The sequence below is a fragment of the Orcinus orca genome, chromosome 12 (genome assembly GCF_937001465.1).
Source record: "Orcinus orca chromosome 12, mOrcOrc1.1, whole genome shotgun sequence".
Classification (NCBI taxonomy): domain Eukaryota; kingdom Metazoa; phylum Chordata; class Mammalia; order Artiodactyla; family Delphinidae; genus Orcinus; species Orcinus orca.
The window spans coordinates 9975672-9991485 of NC_064570.1; the positions used below are offsets into that span (position 1 = coordinate 9975672).

General features: G+C 41.3%; 1 protein-coding gene across 4 annotated transcripts in view; it reads right to left on the bottom strand.

The window, feature by feature from the left end:
• Positions 1–15814, bottom strand: part of ARID1B (AT-rich interaction domain 1B) — a 412194-nt gene that overhangs the window by 108043 nt on the left and 288337 nt on the right. For all 4 annotated transcript variants that reach the window (XM_033404288.2, XM_033404280.2, XM_033404248.2 and 1 more), the window contains one exon: positions 14779–15022. In XM_033404288.2, coding sequence (XP_033260179.2) covers positions 14779–15022 — 244 coding nt within the window. The remainder of the gene's footprint in view (positions 1–14778; positions 15023–15814) is intronic.

A 15814-nucleotide genomic window follows, 5' to 3' on the forward strand; every position in this document is an offset into this window, starting at 1 on the left:
GCTTCTCTTGCTGCGGAGCACGGGCTCTAGGCGCGCGGGCTTCAGCAGCTGTGGTGCACGGGGTTAGTTGCTCCACGGCATGTGGGATCTTCCCGGACCAGGGCTCGAACCCGTGTCCCCTGCATTGGCAGGCGGATTCTTAACCACTGCGCCACCAGGGAAGCCCTCCTCATGTATATTTTAATCTCTCTTTTATTTCAGATTTTAAGTAAATGTTCAGATATGCTTTGGAAATGTATCTTTTTCACGAATAGACTTTTTTTTTTTTGCAAACGCGGGCCTCTCACTGCTGTGGCCTCTCCCGTTGCGGAGCACAGGCTCTGGACGCGCAGGCTCAGCGGCCATGGCTCACGGGCCCAGCCGCTCCGCGGCATGTGGGATCCTCCCAGACCGGGACACGAACCCCGTGTCCCCTGCATCGGCAGGCGGACTCCCAACCACTGCGCCACCAGGGAAGCCCTAGACATTTTTTTTTATCTTTTTCTACTTGTCACTTTCAAATATCTGGAGCCTATTACTCATGTGTTGCTGAAGGCCAAATTCTAGTCACTAGCTAATATTTCAAACTCCATGTTTATCCAGCCAACGCTGATAATGGCTACTTGGGAAACTGGAATATTATCTGGGTAATGACAAAACTCTCCCCGTAGCCAATCTAATTGGCCATTTTCTTGGAAGATACAGTTAGTTATTAATAATAGATATTTATTAAAAACAATGAGATAATGAATAAAACTGGATATCAGACAATCCCAGAAATTTGCTACAATACTTATGTGACACAATTTCTGTGTATGATGAATTAGAATCAGGCAGGGTCTACATATGTAGAGGTCTGGTTTAAACTGACAAATCTTGGGACCACTAATTCATGTTCTGTTTTTGAGGGGAAAGAAAGTAGAATAATTTTATCATAGTGGAATCTCTTTCCAGAGGGAGGGAAATAGAATGATCCCATAAACGGTGAAACACAGATGCAGAAAGATGGTTCCCAGCCTATAGGAGGAAAGGTTATATAAGTTATAAATTTTAGTACTTTCTTTTCTTGAATTCCTGTTTATTCCAAGACAACTGTGAGCTCTTCGATTTGGCCAACATTTTTGGAGCGCCTCTTACTTGTCAGGCACTGTTCTTGGCACGGAGGATAAAAAGGAAGCAATGATCACTGCCCTCAAGAGGCTCCGGGGCTATTTGGAGGACCCTAGACAGTAGGACGGACAGTAGGACTCTCTTTGGCATGGAGGGATAGGTATGACTTTGCAAAGGGAAAGACAATGAAGTTGGGTCTTGAAGGATAAGCAGGAGTTTGCCAGCTGGTAAGGGGCAGGATGGATATTCCAGGCAAAAGGAATTCAACTCTAGGAACAAAGATCTGACACAAAATCACTCTTAGTAGAATTGAAACAGGGAATATACTAACCTAGTTCCCTCTGTGCACTTCTAGTACAAAGCAATGATGCAACATAAAAAAAGTATGCACTAGGGTTCAGCTCTCTAAAAATACATGTTTTGCCTTTTTTTTTTTTTTTTTTTTACCATACGCGGGCCTCTCACTGTTGTGGCCTCTCCCGTTGCGGAGCACAGGCTCTGGACGCGCAGGCTCAGCGGCCGTGGCTCACGGGGCCCAGCCACTACGCGGCATGTGGGATCTTCCCGGACCGGGGCATGAACCCGTGTCCCCTGCATTGGCAGGCGGACTCTCAACCACTGTGCCACCAGGGAAGCCCTTGCCTTTTTTTTCAAGTAGAATTTAAATGACATGATTCTTGGATTTTGTGTGAAACAGAATTAGGGGAACAACTGTGAAAATAAGGGATTCTATTACTAACTCAATTAGGCCTGAGAATATAACAATTATTTTATCACAAAAATTTTTTTCCCATGACATTACAATTTCAACTGAATCAGACCCTAGTTATAGAAAGAAAGAAAAAAAAAGCAATACGCAGCCCTCAAAAAGTGAGCTATTTATCCCTAAGCTTTTCTATGACCAATACATACATGATCATAACTGGGAATACTAGCTTCCTTTTAAAACATGCCTTTGGAACACTTCAAGGGAAGTGTTAGGCTGTAATGGACACAGTTGGTCTCTTCCACATCCCAGAAACTCTTTCTTTGCATTGCTTCTAGAGCACCACACTCTCCCTATTTTCCAGTTCTGCCACTGGCTGTTCCTTCTCCTATTCATGGTCTCTACATTTTGGAGTGCCCTAGGATTCAGTCCTCAGAATTCTTCTCTCAGTGTCAACCTTGGCTGCACGTAATAATCACCTGGAGAGCTTTAAAAAAAGTACATGGAGTATTCCCGTTAGAACAATTAAGTTGGCATCTCTGGGGTCTGGCCTACCACCAGCCTCTCCCAGGATGTCCTGTATAGCCAGAGTTGAGAACCACTGACCTTTACTCATTCCCCAGGTCAGCAGTTCCCAGGACGCAACTTCAGCTTCAGTTAGGAACGTGTCGGAAACGCCAATTCTCCAGCTCCACCCCAAACCTACTGACTCAGAAACTCGGTGTGGGGTCCGGTCATCTGTGCTTACACAAGCCCTCCAGGTGACTGTGATGTAGGCCAGGTGTCCTAGGTGATCTCACCTAGAATTCTAATGACTCACAAACTGTTTTCTCCAGCCTAGATCTCTACTCTGAATCCAGAGTCTTCGTATAACCAGCTGCCTATCCAAAATCTCCCTTCGGATGCCTAACAGGCGTGTCAAATGTAACATCTTCAAAATCAAACTCTAGATTCCCCCTACAAACACCTGTTCCTTCCTTTGTCTTCCACCATACAGAACCACCATTTACCAATCTCTTGGGCCAAAAACCTTCTGCCCCCGCTACTGCTACCCACACATCCAGCCATGACCAAGCTTCCCCTAGGCTACTGCAGTGGCCTCCTAACCAGTCTCGTGGCTTCTAGCCGTCCCCTCTACAGGTCACTCAGCAGCCACAATGACCCTTTTACAGCCTGCAATGGATCACGCCATCCTCTCTGCCTTCTCTACCATCACACTTAAATTCCTAAATTCCAATCATAACCTACAAAGCCCGATATAAGCTGGTCCTGGGTCACTCTCTAATCTAACTGCCTACCTTTCTGTGTCCCCTGCCCAGCACACCAAACACATTACTGACTCAGGGCCTTTGTACTTGCTCTTTGCTCTGCCTGGATACCTCACTCCCAGATATTCACATGGCTTGCTTTTCACCTTCATTCACTGAGCCTCTTGTTCGAATATTAATTTCTTTTCTTAAAAATTTATTTATTTATTTTTGGCTGCCATGGATCTCCGGTGCTGCGCACAGGCTTTCTCTAGTTGCGGGAGCAGGGGCTACTCTTCATTGCGGTGCGCGGGCTTCTCATTGTGGTGGCTTCTCTTGTTGTGGAGCACAGGCTCTAGGCACAAGGGCTTCAGTAGTTGTGGCTCACACGCTCTAGAGTGCAGGCTCAGTAGTTGTGGCACACAGGCTTAGCTGCTCCGTGGCATGCGGGATCTTCCTGGATCAGGGCTTGAAAACATGTCCCTTGCATTGGCAGGTGGATTCTTAACCACTGCACCACCAGGGAAGCCCTCGAATATTAATTTCTTAGAGATACATTCCCTAATTATTGTCATCTAAAGAAGCAATCTGATTTTCCCCTCAACAATAAGCTATATATTGGATTGGCCAAAAAGTGCCTTCGGTTTTTAAGTAAAAATAAAGGACACATTTTTCCTTTTCACCAAGAACTGTACTGAACAAAGTATTCACTGTTTCGTTCCACTACCTTCTGCCACTTTTCAGGCAACTTCACAATTCCATCTTCCCCAAACTTTTTATCTTTTTGAGCAAAGAACTCTTCCAGGTGCCTTTTACAGTCTTCCAGGGTATGGAAATTTTTTCTATTAAGAGAATTTTGTAAAGACCGAAATAAATGGAAATCTGTAGGTACAATGTCTGGTGAATATGGCGGAGGAATCAGAACTTCCCAGCCAAGCTGTAACAGTTGTTGTCTGGTCATCAGAGAAACATGCGGTCTTGCAATATCCTGATGGAAGATTATGCGTTTTCTGTTGACTAATTCTGGACGCTTTTCATCACGTGCTGCTTTCAGTTGGTCTAACTGGGAGCAGTACTTGTTGGAATTAAACGTTTGGTTTTCCGGAAGGAGCTCATAATAGAGGACTCCCTTCCAATCCCACCATATACACAACATCAACTTCTCTGGATGAAGACTGGCCTTTGGTGTGGTTGGTGGTGGTTCACGTCACCTGCCCCACGATCTCTTCTGTTCCACATTATTGTACAGTATCCACTTTTCATCGCCTGTCACAATTTGTTTTAAAAACGGAACGTTTTCATTACGATATCCTTTGCTCTTTGTAAGACACTATGCCGGAGAGAATTATGTCCCAACCTCCAACAAAAAATCCCATGCCTAAATCCCCAGGATGACTGCGAATACACTACCTTACATGACAAAGGGAACTCTGCAGTTCCTAAATTAGGTTAACAATCAACAGATCTTAAAATAGGCAGATTATCCTGAACTTCTGCATAGACAAAGTGTAGTCACCTGAGCCCTTAAAAGCTGAAGAGCAAGGCAGAGGGAAAATCAGAGAAATCTGAAGAGCGAGACCAATTTAATGTTGCTGGCCAGAAGACGGCTGGGGCCACGTGTCAAGGAAACAGGGACCTCAGTCCTACAACCACAAGAAACTGAATTCTGACAACCTTAGTGAACTTAGAAGCAGATTCTTCCCCAGGGCTTCTGGAAAGCTACACAGCCCTGTCAACACTTTGATGTTGTAAGACCCTCAGCGGAGAATCCAACCACACAGTGCCAGACTTACAACCTACAGATCTGTGAGATAATAAACGGGTGATGTTTCAAGTCAAAAAAAAAAAAAAAAGAACGTTTTCATTACATTTAAGTAGAGAATCGCATGCTGAAATATAGTCAAGAGGTTTTGTTTTTGCTTAATTTACACTTAACCCAAACATCAAAGCAATGAACATAACCAAGCTAGTGCAAATGGTTTTCAATGCTTCATTTGTATATTTTGAGTATGTCGGCTATCTCCTGCATGGTGTAGCGTTGATTGTTCTCAATTAATGTCTCAATTTGATCGCTATCAACTTCAACTGGTCTACCCGACAGTGGAGCATCGTCCAGCGAGAAATCTCCAGCATGAAACTTCGCAAACCACTTTTGACATGTTTGATCAGTCACAGCATCTTCTCCATATACTGCACAAATCTTTTTTTGCGTTTCAGTTGCATTTTTACCTTTCCTGAAATAATAAAGCATAATATGCCGAAAATGTTGCTTTTTTCTTCCAACTTCAATATTAAAATGGATACACAAAAATTCACCAATTCTGATAAGTCTTTTTTTAAATTCACGCTGATATGACAGCTGTCACATACAATCTAACAAAACTGTTTCGAATGAAGTTAAAGACAATTGAGTGCTACTACAGGCATCGTACAGAAAAAAACGAACGAGCCTTTTGGCCAACCCAATACTGTTTGTGTATTTCCTGTCTTTCTCATTAGAACTTAAGTTTCATGAGGACAGGTCCCTTTGTCATTTATATTCAGTGTATTTTTCTCCAGTTCTAGAAACATGCCCACAGCATAGGATGCATTCAGCACTTTGCTGAATTAATGAATGAGAGAAGAAAATGAGCAGTTGGGCTAATGGGCTTTCCTCAGGATATCACCTGATTACCCAATAGTGAAAGTGCAACATGCTACTAAAAAAAAAAAATTCAATGAATTAATCCATTTGGCATCCTCAGCACGGCCACATTCTTGGCACTCAGGTATGTATACATTTACCGTAGTTTCCAAGTACAAACTCCTATGTCGCTTTCTGTTTGGAAGGGAGAGTATCAACATTAACAATCCCTGGTTATATCATTTATAAACAAGCAGATGTGGATTATTAAAGATTAATGCACTTTAGGATTGGTGTCAGCATTCTGTTTGTCTCTTGCTGAAACCAATTCTGTTCTTCATTAGTCAATAACAACCCGTATCACCCTGTTATGGAAGAGAAATCAAAGGTGCAAGTGTGTGAACTGAGAATAAGTGATGAAACTGATTAGTAGGAGACATAACAGCTATAATCAATCAACACATCATAATAATCCTGGCTCCGGGATTATCAGGATATAGGTAAATAAGCATGACACTCCTTGTAAAATGGTTTTGTTCCTTTCACAACTACTATTTCTTCCCTTTAGAAAATAGAGTAACACATCAAAAGTTTGTGGAATCAACTTTAGGAACATCTTGACTGTAATAACTATTTGCTTTATCACCGTTTTCCAAAATGTAGCTCAATGACTTTTGAAACTTTTACTTCTAGGCTAAAATTAGTCCCTAAAAGCTTTTGTGCCCCTTCCTTCCGATTCCTGATTCCCAGAGAAGACAGAAAATACAGCAGTTCGATGCCAATAGCGTTCCAACAGCGGCAGCGCAATGCTGCTTCAAGAAGCAACAGGGCTTCCCTGGTGGTGCAGTGGTTGAGAGTCCGCCTGCTGATGCAGGGGACACGGGTTCGTGCCCCGGTCCGGGAAGATCCCACATGCCACGGAGCGGCTGGGCCCGTGAGCCATGGCCGCTGAGCCTGTGCATCCGGAGCCTGTGCTCCGCAACGGGAGAGGCCACAGCAGTGAGAGGCCCGTGTATCGCAAAAAAAAAAAAAAAAAGAAAAAGAAGCAACAATACTCAGTGAAGCACAAGTCGAGAACAGTGACAGTCCATTTAGCTCAAGAAATGAAAACAAACAGTGAACAAGGTGTCTGAAGTGCTTCTTCAGTGAATAACGTAAAAAAAGAAATCGTGGAGAAGTGGGAGTGGACTGCTGGATACAGCACGTCAGCACATTCGTTACTGCGGATCTTACAGAGCAGGATGAGGCACAGAATATGACCTTGATGACACAGGCTTTCCTACATTTTCATATGCAGAAGATCAAAGAAAGGGAATGGAAAATGAGAGGAGAGTTTAAACTGAACTGCCTGACTTAATTTTAACTAAGAGGGGGAGCAAAACCAAGTGGGACTGTGTATTTTGAGAAAATCCCCGTGCTCTCATTTCTGAATGTGAGAGGAGGAGGATAAAAGGCTTACTTTGAAATTTGTTGGGATGGAAGAACTGGAACGATTTCTACTTTTGGAAAAGAAGGAGACATACTCATTCCCCAGTTTATCAGGATACCTGCCTTGGGTCAGGAGGGACCTCTAAAGGGCAGGGTAGCTAAGAATCCTGGAGCAGCTGCTGCAAATGCAAGGGTCTGGCTGCAGGTCAGCAGTGGGGAACCTGCCCTTTAGAAACAGCAGGAGACCAAGGTACAGCCAGGATCCTGGCTGAATTTTAAATTAGTATCTTAAAGGGGGAGGCTCTAATAACCAGTAACCAAGCCACAGAGAGCTGCAATGGCATCTCTCTAAAAGACAAAATACATTGTTGCTTTTTTAAAGTATTGCTAAGCATCATTTGGAAAGGATCTGAAATTACTGCTTTGTATAACACACAAATATTTTACTTTGTAAGGGAAAAAAAATACTGGCTGAAGTTCTCTTTGGTTTGTAGAAGTGCTGAATCAATGTTTTCTGGGCTGCCACAGATTAAAAACACGAATATATCAATGGCATTTTGTGTTTAAGATTTTTTTTTTTCCTGCACAGCTTGCCAATAAGCAGCATGCATGTTCCTTGCAACAAGCTGTTGCAGGATTTCTACTGCGAGTGAAGCCAAAAAAGAACACTTGATAGATGTTTCAAAATCAGATTACCAGGTAGGGTGACTGTGCAGACTTTCAATAAAAAATTTTAGAGATCCTGCTGTTATCATGAAAGGAAACTGGTTTAGAACCCCTTACATATAGAAATTAGCTCATAATTTGACCCTGAGTTTTATTAAGCAAGGATAAATTAAAAAGTGAAAATTTTACTTATTTAGGATGGGTTGGGCTTGAGCCCTAAGAGTTCTAAAAATCCCAGGGGAATGGATTAAAAAAGAGAGAGACACTGATTTACACCCTCCGGTGTTCATTTTTTAGGTACTAATCTTGACAAATTAGACCAGGAACTATCATTTCCTCTCACTAAAATCCTTCCTGTTCACTCCAGCCTATGACTAACTCCTAACTGCAATTCATTTTTCTCTTTCCCATTATAGCATCCTTCCAGAATTTGCTTGTCTGAATGTCAAATTAAGCAAGAAAATTAGCTTTTTTGACCAGAATATCTTCTTGTTTGTATCTGCAGCTATATCAGCTCCTACAGAGATCTACTTAGCTCTCACTTTCAAAGCAGAGGGTAAACCAGGTGAGCACTTGTACAGAAGAACTCTAAATAAACCACAACGCTGTCCAAAGAGTTATTTTCCATATTTAATCTAATACGTGCTACCTTTTTTGGAATTCATTCTTTTAGTGTCTAAGATTTTCCTGAGGGGCACAAATTCATTATGGTTAGTTGGTACGCTGGATGCATCGCTCACCATCTGGGAACTGACATGATAAAGCTTCAGAGAATCAGGCTTAACCATAAAGTAACTGGTGCTTTATGAAAGTGGAAGGGCTATCTCTGGCAAAGCCATTTCTGCAGGCTCTTAAAACCTGTGGTCCTTTTCAAAGGACAGCAACTTATTTGCCAGGTATGAGTCTATGTAAGTAAAGAGGGACAGAGCAGCTCCACCTGGGGAGGCACATGGGCAGAGATGCTCATGGGGGAGGCTCCAGCTGGCTGGAGAGGGAGGGAAAGGAGAGCTTCTGGGGGCGGGAGGCATGAATGGAAAAAGACTGGAGCAAGGAGGGCAGCTCTTAAAAGACTGATGAAAGACCACTCTCCCCTTGCCCTTCTTCTTCCTTTACATCTCTCAGCTCTTAGAACACCCTGACCCACGGCCTCGTGCTCTCCTTTGGCCAGCAGTCAATCTGGGGAGGGGCAAGGCGGGAGGTGAGACACCTCCAACAGCAAAGCACATAAAACTTAAAAGGAGGGAGTTTTACTCTCGTATTTGATGAAACTTTATTTTATTTCTGTCCATGACAGCTAGGAAAATGTTGACTTTGATTGGTCTTCTCATAATAAACACCTAATACTATGCCAGAAAAAGAATGGTTGGAAAGAAATGTCTCCTCATCACGACACTACTGTGAATACCTAATTTTCTATCTGGGGTCCTAGTCTACAATAATCAATAGCCCTTCGGCTGTCAGATGAAAGTGACTTAGCTCCACCTAAAACTGGACTTGGCACAAATGCCAAATGCTAAAAAACAGAGTGGGGAAAAATCTATTCAGGAATTTACAGGTTCTATCCTTCCTTAGATCTTTGATAATAAAACCGATGAACTAACCTCAACAGTCTGAACATTTAAAGTTTTTATAAACAAAACTGTTTATTAGGCTACGAACAGTTAATATCCGCCTGCCTATCAGCAGCCCCCACCAGATGTTCACCTTTCTGAATATTTAAACACTGTTGCTGCTTAGAGCACGTGGAGGAAAAAGCTGACAAAAGCCTTCGGCCAATAAAATAAAAATAAAAACCGTTCAGCTTATTTACATTTTTGCTTTGTTAGTAAACTGCAGTGGTTGGTTCTGGAGGCAAGACAAGTGAAATTAACATCCACTAAATCTTTTGGCAACAGCAATGCATTCTGCCGTTGTGCTGTGTCAGCCTCCACTATGTGTTAGGACGAATCAGGCCCAGTGTAAGACCTACACAATACATTCAAGACCCAATAGTTTATCCTCCTTAAATCAAGGTCAATAACTCTCGGCTGTAACCCAGGAAGCAATGCAATGGGATCATTTATTAGAAGGGAAACAAAATGTTTAATATCATACATTTCGGAATCAACTGCACCCTACGTTAGATTTGCTTTATTTAAATGTGTACATACATGCACACTAACAATTAGAAAGATGGGGATATTTCATTTCTGTTTCTAAATATAAATATATCAAGAGGAGAGAGAAATGAAACATTAAGTAAAAACCCGGAAAATGTACAATGGCACTGAACGTACAACGTATACATTTCTGTTCTCAAATGCTTGTTTAGATTAAACAACCAGGCTGAATCCTTTCCCTTCTAACCATAGACAGCTGCAATGCTGCAGCCCAGTAATGTGCAAACAAAGGGAGAGAATCCATGTGGCTACTTACCACAGAAAATCTCCATCCTGCTTTTCAAAAGAACGCAGGAAGGAAAAGCCCCACTGAGTTAGGGAGGGATGTACCAGGGCTGATGTGCCGGTGTATCACAGTAGTTGTTCTCATGATACTCACAATGTTTGTGAGGCAGCATGATAGGAGGGCAAATTTGCAGTGGGTGGAGAAAAGGTTTAACAGGCAAGAAACAGATTCAGTCATTCGGGATGCTTTAGTGGGCTTCTGTTCATCTACCTCTGGGATACTTCTCATTAGCTGTCAATTTTATTTACCAGAGTAGAGATGGAGAAAGACGGTTGCACTTTTTCAAAAAACCCTGGGAAAGCAACACCAGGAAGAGGCCGCACAACATTTTGGCTTTGCCTCACCCCAGCTGTCAGCTACACAACAGCTGCTCATTTTAACAGTGCCTTGCTGGAGAGACAATGAGTGAACGAGCCAATCTGTGTGACGCATGGAGAGGCACTAGCAAGATATAACAGGAGTTAATGGGAGAGAAGTAAGGGCAGGAAAAACAAGTCAGTGCTGGGAATGAGAGGAAGGAAGGGGGAGAAAAGAAAGCAAAAGGCTACAGACAGAAAAATAAAGGGAAATTCCAAACAGATGTTCCCCAAAAAAAGCAGTCTGAGTATCATGCCCTGGGTGAGAAACCATGTAATCTTTACCGGACATTTGCATTTCATTGGTTCAGACTCAGAAGCAAATGTAGGTAGATCGGAAATGATCTCAGACTCTAAGGTACAGACCAACGAAATTTAACATAAGGGCTAGAGATGGGAAAAGGAGGAGGTGAGACTACTCAATCAGCCTAAGGGCTCATTTATTCTCTAAGGAAGGGTGTCTGCATTTAGTTAAATAACAACCCCCCAAATAATCAACGTTACGATCGTCTCTAAAGTGTGGTTTTATTATTTATGACAAAGTTCACAAAAACGTATTTAAAAGAACTTTTTAAAAGAAGGGCATATAGGCTAAACGGAGGGAAGCAGAAGACCAAAATGTTTTTCAATAAAACCTGCATGATTTTTAACAAATCCCCGTAAAATAACACCACATAAAATGTTTGATGAGCGTCTACCAAAAATGTATGTTTGATTGTCCCTGAGCTTAGCTGGGGAAAAGAGTAGAGAAACAGGTGGTATCTGTACTCAAGCCACGAGGATGACTACCAAGAGGTCCAGGACAAGACTGCTGATAGCTCTGCGGCTCCGCTGTATGAATTACAAAGGGTGCCCCTTCCCCCAGGAGAGCCGCCGACGCTTCACTGCCATTTACTCCCCGGGCCCATGTCCCTGGTCCAGTGAGCAACCTGCTCAAGTGCATGTGGCAGCCCTGGCTGGGAACACGGAGCGGGTGGGACTCACGTTGTCTCAATACATGCAGAAAGTGTGAGAAATAACCCAGGATTCTGAACTGCAGCTATTGGTAAATTTTATGCTACACTGCCTGCCTATCACCTCACGCAGAAGTCTACCTGCCTACGATCTGAGCGAAGCAGGGGTTTCAACGCTTGTCTTCTGTCCCTTCTTAACCGTCTCAGACCCAGCCTCCCAGAAGAGCGACCGCTGACCTATCTGTTTTTTCAGGTCAGGAGAAAGATGGTTTCAACTTTGTGAAAATATATCGCGCTTCCATGGCTAGTTCTAGCGGTCCTATCGAATAACCTCAGCACACACAGCAAATCATCACTGGAAACTTTATATACGTGTCTTCTGAATGGTACAAGAACACTACTGGATTAAGAATCAGAAGACTTGTAGCCAAAACCACTTGTGGTGTTCCGGACAGTGATGATCATGGACAAGTCTCTACATCTCAGTGTGAATAATAATAACCGTAATCACAACCATCATTACCGTGCACTGAACGCTTACCATGTGCCTGCTTTATATATATTAACACATTTAATCTTGACAGTAATCCTATGAGATGTGGTTATTATCTTTACAGATGCAGAAACTGAGGCATAAGGAGGCTTAGAGGCTTGTCCAAGGTTACACAGCTGGTAAGTGGCAATAAAACGAGGAGGTGGGATCAGATGGTTAGGAAAGTCCATCCAGCTCAGATGTTATTTGTCATTCCACACCTGGGAGAAAGGTGAATAAATGCCAAAACTGCTCACCAGATTTTCTCAGAGTTTATTCCCCTTGGAATAACACTGACATTAAAGAAATGTTCTATTTGCCACGTTTTATATAACTCTATTACTCTACAGCTTTACACTCAGCAGAGATAATTCTGGATTTATCTGAATAGCGTGCCTCTGAACACAAGTGGAACTTTTACTATGTAATTTTATCCCTGTACTAAATTTCACTGAATAGTTTTATCAAGCATCGTGCAGAGTAATATAGGCTGCAATATGATGAAATGAAACGTAGGCCCTGGCCCTGGGCAGTCAGAATTTCTGACACAAGTTTACAAAACAAACTGTTAGCCTTAAACATCATTTCCAAGAAAGCTGAAAGCTTTCTATTAAAAACTCACCTCCCTAGGAAGTCAGCAGAGAAAACTCACATTCAGGTCCTCCCCTGAAGGTACTGTGAAGGACAGGCCTCATTTGTGACAGGGCTAATAGAGGTCATCAGAATCGTAATCCACTGACCAACCTTACCCTGTGCAAAACACAACTAAGTACCAGACTCTTAGACCAATTACATCTACCTCTAATGTGATATCACGTACCCAAACTGAGCTCTTTTGTTGCGTTTTGTGTGTTCTATACAGTACCAAAATCCAAACAGTGAAATAAAAGTTTCAGAATCCCCATCTGGAATGATAAGTATATGTATGAAAATCATCAGATGGTGAACTACCCATGCTAGGAATTTTAAATGGAAAACTAAAATATCTTGATGTCTCAGAAAAGTTTTCATTTAAGTTATTAAGAAAAGTCCTCTGGATGCAATTCAGAAAAATGGAGTGGGTTCTTTGACAAACTTAGTATTTTACATATAACTTTCCAGTGTTTAGGTAGGCGATACGTCAAAAACCACCTCAATACCAAAAATTGCCTAAGGAATTCTGAAATACATAGCAGTCATAGCTTTAAAAATATTAAAAGCAGGTAAATCCAGGTTTTATTACAATCATTATGAGGACAAATATTTTTGAAAGAAAGGTAAACATCAAGATGCCGTCAATAAAGTGTATCAAAATTATAGGTAGTTTAAAATATGGATCCTAGGCACATAACATTTAGTCAAAAAAGCTAAGTGGAGAAGGCCACATATGGTATTACTGGGGTGACCATACTTCATGATTTGCCCAGAATCTTCCTGGTTTATACCTGTTCTACTTCAATTATTAATAGCAACCCTTAAGAGCTCAAAGGTGCCTCAGCTTGGTGGATAAATTATATAGTCACTTAAATATGATACATTTCTATAAAGCTCAAAACTAAATAAAACTAACAATACGTACTCTATGAATGTTCGTAATAAAATTCTTTAAAAACTCCAAATAATCCAAAAAGAATGATTTAAAATACATTCAGAGAATATCTGAGGCTGGGGAGAGTTATAGGGCTGAAGAAAAGGAAGGAACACACAGGTAGAAACAACACTGGCAATATTCCAATTCTTAAATTGGATCGTGAGTCATGAGTACTCATTTGAGTTACGTTTCATAATTAGCATTTTTCATACGTTCATACATATGTTTATACACAGACAACATGTATTTAAAATATAAAAGGAGCAAAATAGTAAAAAGGGTTAAAACTGCCACCCATGTTTTTAAGATAATAGAACAACCTATCAGGAAATTTATCAGCAATTCAATATCAATTCTGATAGATTAGTAAAAAGTACTTTTCTGGCAGCCAGCCACCTGCATCACGCTAGCAAAATTTACACAGAAAAAAAATTACACCTACTTTGCAGATAAAGGAAAGCTAGTTGCTTGGTGGGTTTGAATGAATGATGTTTGATATAAGAAAGACAGCTGGGATAGGATGAGGCAACTGACAAATAAGTAAACAAATACATAACCCCACGCACATAATAAAGGAAGCAAAAGATACAGAAGTAGTATGACTACTGAAATAGCTGAATGCAAGAGGTTAATTGGAACATGCACTTCTTATATAAAAATTAGAAGGCAAGAATTTGTATAAATAACAAGGCCTTGAATGTGTGCTGGCAAATTAAGACAAGAAGTATAAACACTAAAGATATTTTAGAAAATAACTGCCATGGTATAAATTAAATAGAAGCCTAAAAACTAAGGCTAGTGCTACCCATGATCTCACTTTCGTGGCACTTATCAACACAGGAGCTTAGTTAACAGAATCATCACAAAACATATGCTAAGAGAATAAATAATTTTCTGGCATAAGCTAAGGTAAATGTGCGAACTGAAAATATCAAAGTAATTGCTGATTTTATTAATTAGGTGTTTACAGTCATTAGTCAAGTATATTTAGGAACTGGGATGCTTGTATACTTTGGTGATAATTCACAGCTATGCTCCTAATATGTGGTCCCATCATTAGGTTTTTAAATAGTAAAAGAAAGAATGGTATGCATGTTGTTATTGATGAACACTAGGTCTGTATTTACTACAGAGTAAAATAATAATCATTAAGAAGTGAGTACCTGGAATACTTGCAGGAGAAATTGGGCCAGATCGTGACTGGTTGCTTCCTACAGGAGAGCCGACAGGAGAAGGCGATGGGCCCCCAGGGATGCTGGAGAGATGGGGAGATGCGTGTGGAGAGAAAGGCGACTGAGCTGGGTTGCTCTGATCCCCTTGGCTGCTTGTGGACCCGGATGCACTGACTGCTGAGCTCAAAGTTGCTTCCGTTCCCGTGGGGAGGTCATCAATGGAGCCAGACAGGTCCTAAGAAAGAAAGAAATAGCATGCATTTATAGAATAACACATACTTGGACCAATACCTGTTCAGAACACTATTTGAAAATCATAACAATGCCCCCTTCAAAGTTTTTCTAGATAACGCCCAAAATTCAGAGCACGGCCACTTGTTATCAGAAGACTTTAATGAGGTCTCTTGTAAGTTGAACCCATAGGATCTGATCTATCGCTAAAAAGTGAGTAAAGTTGTACCTCCCTTTCATTGAACTATCCTATAGCTTTCCTGTAAGCTGTCAGCATCTAGTCCAACAAACCTGTCAAAGACTCACAGGAAAAGCACTTTATGCGGTGATATACCATCCGAATGGAATGCCTGATTCGTAAATGATTACTTCAGTAAGCTGAAAACTATAGGCTTTGGATCCTCCTGTTTAGAAATCAACATTGGAGGACTGTCTGAATTTCAAACTATGATCTTCTAACATAATAGTCAAAATTGTAACCAAACCTTGTGGTGAGAAATTCTTACATTTTAGGTAATTGCAAAAGTGCTCTTATAGTAAAAGAGTGATGTGTATTTTTATCTCATACTGTGACAATAAATCCCTTTGAAGTTATGTTGGCAGAAATGAGTCCTAATGTTATAACTTACTTTTTATACAGTTTTAAGCTACACAAACAATCTTTAAGGTCCTGTAATTTTATCATAACAACCTCTAGGCAGTTATTAAAATCCTCATTTGACAGACACAGAAACCAAAGATCAGAGAGTCAAGGTTATTGTTACTAGTTACACCACTGAGGACAGGCGACATCTGC